Source organism: Medicago truncatula, chromosome 5, assembly GCF_003473485.1.
Source record: "Medicago truncatula cultivar Jemalong A17 chromosome 5, MtrunA17r5.0-ANR, whole genome shotgun sequence".
In the NCBI taxonomy this organism is placed as follows: Eukaryota; Viridiplantae; Streptophyta; class Magnoliopsida; order Fabales; family Fabaceae; genus Medicago; species Medicago truncatula.
The window spans coordinates 12,252,803-12,259,582 of NC_053046.1; the positions used below are offsets into that span (position 1 = coordinate 12,252,803).

The 6,780-nt window shown below is 32.2% G+C and overlaps 1 protein-coding gene across 1 annotated transcript; it reads right to left on the bottom strand.

The window, feature by feature from the left end:
• Positions 1 to 227: 227 nt before the first annotated feature.
• Positions 228 to 5,691, bottom strand: LOC11424822 (alpha/beta hydrolase domain-containing protein 17B). The gene is made up of 5 exons (XM_003612751.4): positions 4,985 to 5,691; positions 3,160 to 3,196; positions 2,770 to 3,006; positions 2,331 to 2,378; positions 228 to 1,091 (listed from the first exon to the last, which is right to left on the bottom strand). The coding sequence occupies exons 1-5, from the start codon at positions 5,299 to 5,301 to the stop codon at positions 516 to 518; spliced, it is 1,215 nt and encodes a 404-aa protein (XP_003612799.2). The 5' UTR covers positions 5,302 to 5,691; the 3' UTR covers positions 228 to 515.
• Positions 5,692 to 6,780: the final 1,089 nt, after the last annotated feature.

Sequence of the window (6,780 nt, forward strand, 5' to 3'; positions counted from 1 at the left end):
TATAACCTTGTAGAGCAACCTAGAAATCAAGGAGAAAATAATTTATTGATGCTAAGAGCTACTAACATGTTCTGTTGTTTATGAGAAAAGAGAATAACAGAACCTTAATACATTTCCAGGCATGCTGAAAAACAAGGACTTGGTTGAGTGTTGAGATATTTTCCTCATTAGGATCAATGGTTTACACATTTTGTGCAACATAATAGAGAAACATGAAGAAAAAGGAGAATGGCAAAATCTTCAAAAGGCTACAGAATGGAAGATACAAACAATTCAACTACTTTGAAAGTTAATTTACACACCAATGTTTATGATTATGAGTAAAAAAATCCAATAGAACTTCAGAAACTCTAAATAACCCAAAAATATATAGAAGATATATGATTCCATCACCTATATCACCCCCCCTACAATTGCCATCCACTACTTCCTCCTCTCTGTAACACCATTTCACAATATTAAATGGTGTTTTAGCAAAGACTTTCCATGCATCTATACATTCCATGTTATAACCATTAGCCTCTTTGTTTTCCATTTCTTCCACTGTGTTTTCCCATAAAACATTGCCAACAGAAACAACTCATGCAACAACTTGGTCTTGAACATTTAGGGTAGCAACAAGGCAATGAACATTTTGGACAACAACAACCAGGCATTGAGCATTTTGTGCAGCATGTTGATCCGAAACAATCTGTGAACTTCGGTAAGCGGCAACACTTGATGCAGCTAGGTTTCCAGCAACAATCAGGACAATTGATAGACAGGGAAAAATTTATGCAGCTGCAGCAGCTAGAGCATTTAGGTAACTTGCATTTGCAGCTGCAACAACACTTCATACTAGGGCATGTACATGTGGAGCAACATTTCGACTTTGATTTTGATTCCAGACTTTGTCGGATCTTTTTGAGGCGCTTTTCAGTTGTCATCTTCTCCATTTCTTGGATGAATTTGCATAGATGGCGTATGTAATCAGGGTAAAGCTCTAAGTTGCAGTGACCGCCTCCTTTGATCCATAAGGGTTCATATGACTCCCTTGCCATTTTCCATAGTCGGTTGCCATGTAACCAATTGACCACATCATCTTCTGTACCCTGCAAAATAATTTAGCATGTCCATCATAACATTTTTGTTCTCGTTAAATTTTCAGTTTTGATCTATTTTTCTGTTTTAAACATGCTACAATTTTAGGTGCACAATATGTATTTTATGCAGATGATATGATTTAATTGCAGAGTTGAATGAAGAAACAAAATTTCCTCAATGTATTTATCATATAAACTGGTGAGGTGACAAAAAAAAATGTCAACTATAGGATGCAATTAAAGTGGATGAAATGAAGTAATGTTCACATGTGATCTGCAATAGAAAGTACACCTTCCAGACCCATTTGAAAGCAATTTGCACACTTAATTAAGGATGGTAGTCACACTAAAAAATTAAAGTGCATTGAATTTTCTTAATTTAATAAAACAAAGGATATAAATTTACTACAGCAGGACCAGCAATAGTCACTCTAAAACTATTCCAACACTCACTCTCTTAATGTGTAAAATACATGTGGAACCCAACACTATATGTGGGGTCTAGTTCCAAAATGGTGAGATCCATGTGCATTTTATCCAATAAAATAGTAAGAATGGGAAAGAGAGGGTTAGAGTGAGTATTGCTAGCACTTCTCACATTTACTAACCTACCTCTAATTATGATGGTGATATCTTCAAAACATTAATGGATCCGTTTAAGGTATTTTTGGAATTACAACATTAGATGTGGATATATTAGTTGACATTCGGTTATATTCGAGTCCAGCAAACTCAAGCTATTTTTTGCTTATAATTGAGTCTAGACAAGTATCACACAAGCTTAAAACAACATTTTACTGCACAAACACCGGATCGACAATGTTGTACAGAAGTAAATGTACGCAAGCAGAAAGGAGAGTTAATCAAATGGAGGAAAATACATATGTTAGAGGTGGTAGACCTTAAAATCTACAGGCCATCGACCAATAGAGATTTAGAGGTAAATAATCTATCTATAAATCTAACACCATTGGATTTTATGGCATTGGTTGATCTATGTAGCCAACATCACTTAATGGAAAATTGTTTCATTTTTATTGTTGTGCGCGACTAGAGAAAGAACACAAGGCCTAGCTACCATGAAATTCAAACAGGATGGTGGAAAGTGTGCTTTATCCATGTATAGTATAAACTCCAAAACTAGAGAATCAATCATTATGCACAATAATTGCTATGTCTACTACTTGCGTCAAAAGAAATAAATACGAAGAGGAAAAGAAGTATGATTGCATTGCATCATTTACTTACATGTATTACAAGGACAGGACACTTGACCTTCTTTATTTTGTTGATGTTCTGCATGGTTGGAAAAGGGAAAAAACAATTAGATCATATGAGATGATGGAACAAAATATTATACTCATTTTATATCTTCTAAGTATACAAAACTAGACATCTTAATCCGAAACTCTTATAATTTAAGTTGCTGGCCATTAATAAATGAAAGACACATTTTTCTTTTTATCTAAAGATTCTGAACCAAAATATATAATTTACACATTTGCATTTTATAGGTTAACAGCACGAAATTCAATCGAAATTATTTTCAATGAGCTGTAAATTAAGTTTTAGTTAATTTAAAATCCAAATAACGGCATCTTAAAAAATGAGTCTTCATCAACGTCACGAAAAAATTCTATGAAGAGGTCAAGTATAATTTTATTAAATAGTTTGATTCTCCTATTACCTTATAAATGTCAAAGCAAAAAGAGAACTTCACATGACAGAGAACTCGAAGACCAGAAAGAATGCCGCTGTGTAGAACCACGCCTCTCAGCCTCGGCAACTTAGCTGCCAAATGCAATGTTGGTCCACTTCCAACTGATTGCCCGTATAAGATTACGTCTTCCTGGCCAACTCCATATTTGGTTTCAAGGCATTCATATATCGCCTCTATGTCAGCATATGTGCTGGATTCACTAGGCTGCATAATTTGAAAGTATTAGCATTACTATCTATTTGTTAATGAATTTAATTTCAACAAAACAGAATTGTGCTTTGTGTGTATGTGTGTGCGCGTGCAATCCATGGTTGCAACAGAACTAACTATAGTTGTATTTGCCAAAAAATAGCCTACCTTGCCAGTAGAGGCACCATATCCAGAATAGTCATACCTGTGGGGGGGAAAAACGTTAAAAAACACATCAACTTTTCAGCTTTAGTCTAGAAATGCTGGCAATTCAAATGATTGAAAAACAAAAAAATTATTTTTTTCAAAGACTATTTATATTAATTAATCACATTGATGTTCAAAATTGATTCAATCAAGTCCTTATTATGTGCTTAATTGAATCAAATTTATAGACTGTCAAGAGTCAATTAGATTGATGTAAATCAAACCATTTATGGACCAATGTACATATTCACTTTTTAAGTAAAAGCTCAAGATCTAATAACCAATAGCATATTCCAATGAAACTTCTAAAGCAAATGTGCACTATAAATTTATAGAAAAGCTAAATAGGGAACTTCAAATCAATAATAATGGCAAAATATACTATTATATGATAGAGAGATAATGAAAGATTACAATAATTCAAAGATGCAAAATGAGAAAATGTTTAGCGTGTGTATGGTTTCGCTGAGACAAATTAATTTCCAATGAATTGATTCTGTAAATTTATTATGCCTAATAGTAAATCGAATGTAAGCGGCTTATGTTTTGATACATTCATGTAAAAGTGGGTTGAAAAATAAATTTGAGGCTAAAAAGTTATAAATCATTTGTAGAAACAAAAGCTGCAAATTCTAGCTTCACGTTAGAGTCAATTCCGTAAGGCAAAGACAATTCTACTCGAGAACATCCAAACATGTCAAAATCAATTATACTTACATCTCCATAATCAATTTTGCCTCCTCCAAAAACTGGAACCAAACATACATTTATCATTTTCTTTAATTCTAATTCTTTAAAAGGAAAATAATGTTGGTAGTAGGGATAAGAAAATTAAAAACTTTCAAAGAAAACCAAGGGCTCCATCCCCATAAAAACACCAAAAAACTCTATGCTATGTCCACATCCATGTAGGGATAAAAACTGGAAAACTTTAAGCTGATAAGAAAGAAATTAAGAAAGTAAAACAAAGGACAAAGAAAGTTCAGAAAAAATTGCTACAAACTACCAAGAAGAAAAAGTTAGGCCAATAGAATCTAAACAAAGGTAAAATCTTTATCAATGTTTCAGAATCCATAAATACATGCTGCTTTTATTTTCCCTTTCCTTTTCCTTTTCACTTTAACTTTTTCATTTTTTGTTTGTTTGTTTAGGGAAGACACTCTCTGGTGCCAAAAGCCTTAACTTCATCTACTTTCTACTTGTTATTATTATTGCATTGAAAAGAAACAGTAAAGAAAAGACATTTACATTGTCATTGTCATTTCTTGGATGTTTGGTATCACCATGGTTACTCGAAAACACGGTGGCCCAATGTGATTTTGCAAAATCAATGCGAGTCACCGTGATTTCGACAAATTAACCTGATACCAAACATGCACATCACATTACACACATGTTCACATTGACCACCAGATCTAAAACACATACTCACACATGTGGATAACTTATAAACAAATAAAAACATAAACCAATGCATAGATTAACATAATAGTTTCAGATCTAGTACACTTAACAAAACCCACTAAGACCAAATAAACTATATTTTTGTTACCTAATAAGAAAGAGAAAGAGTAAAACACATCAAGATAATACAAAACAAGGGTCAGTGGTTAACGTGATGTCTTTTGAATAGAGTGAAAATTGTGAACAGACAAAAAAGACAAACACATCAAACACACAAAACAAAAACATAACATAAACATAAACATGAACATGAACAAACTAAGACAAATTCATGTTTTTTTTTCATGATTAATTTGAAAAATTATAAGAAAAAAGCACTAACCCCATGAGATTAACTCTGAGATTAACCTTAAGTTGAACAAAGAGATCATAAAGTTGACCTAAATCAGCAGCATTGCCATGAGAATAAAGCAAAGTTAATCTTGCATAAGGGTTCTTAAGATAAAAAGCAACTATCTTATTTCCATGTTTTGTATCAACAAGAAGAACATCCAATGAGTTATCATCAGGATGAGGAATCGGAGACGCGGTGGAAACCACCGTGAGTTTGCCGTCATCATTCTTCTTCAGCTGATACGTTGGTGGTGAAGGTGGAAAAAATGCAAATTTTGAAGCTAAAGAAGACACCATGCAACCCATTCACCAACCAACACAAAACAAACTCATTTGTTGATTATAAAGACTTAGAGAAAATTTCAAAATGGCCCTTTTGAACCTTATGATATAATAATTTGTGGGTAGGCTTCAAAATTTGAACTTTTTTTGTTGGTTTGTGATGAGAGGTGGTGGAGTTGCAGGGTACAGTGATGATGAGAATAGGATTTTTTTTTTTTTTTTTTGGTTTAGCCCCACTTGAAATTTGCAGAGATTTTCAGAGAGAGAGAGTGAGGTGTTAATGTTGCAGCAGAAACTAGTTATGGAAGTATGAAAGTGTAGTACAGTGAGAAGATGTGGAGTGTAGTGATGTCAAGAGAATAGAGAGAGTGAAATTGAAGCTTTCAAAGGGAAGGACAAAGGTTTTTCATTTTTAATTTGATATATCAAAAATATATATTTTTATAGTAAAAAAGTTTAGATGAGTTGGATTTCGTAAATTCACTAGATCAGAGAGCATACCTCGTGATTCATGTAACGTTAACAAATAGATTTACAATTTTAAAAAAAAAATTATACTTAAAAGTTTATAGATGAATCAACTTTTTATCAACTGAGTCAATATTTAGTTAATATGAAATTTTTTGATTTTATATTTATTTGCATGACTTCATAGTTGTCAGCTACACAGAGAAACAGGTCTTGTTGTATTGCTGCTAACTGACAATTTTTATTGGAAAATGAATGATTCTTTCCTAAGAGGTGGTTTATTGAAAATAAGATTTAATTTCACTTACAACTATTGCATGTGTTCACATCTAGTAGTTGACAATATTTGTTGAATAAAAATTATCTTTAGTCGAAGCAATAAGAAAAACAAAAATTATAAATATTCAATCTCAAATCTATGCAAATTAAGTTGCTTGTATATCCAATGATTGGATCTCAGTCAGTGCAACAAAGCTAAGGTTGTGGAGGAGGTTTGATCTCTACATAGCACATTGGATTATTATGGTAGTTTTCTAAAAGAAATATAGTATCCTCACACATACATCTTGTTAAAAAAATAGGATCTTCATACATACATCTTGTTTAGAATTAATAAAAGTGTTTACATTTGATTGATAAACAAAAATTGATTAAAAAAATTAGGTTATTGTCATTGGTCGAGTTAAAAAAAAAATAGTTGTCTAGCAAAAACTTGGTAATGTAGTGATTAGAGATTAGGGATGAGTGTCTTCATGTTTGAAATGTGTGCTTCTTTGTTTGACCATGTCACCATATTGTGTTGTTAACATTGCACAAAAGGAGCTATTTAGGGACTCATTTGTACAACTTAAATATAGGGGCATGTAATTATACATTTTTAATACTCAAAAAACTAAAAGTACAATTACACATCTTACTTTGAAGGATAAAGAAATAAATTTTAGCCATAGGTTAATATCTAAAAAATATTCACAATTTGCTAAAAAAAATATATCAACAATTTTATTTTATTTTTTTAACATGTAAAACTAATTC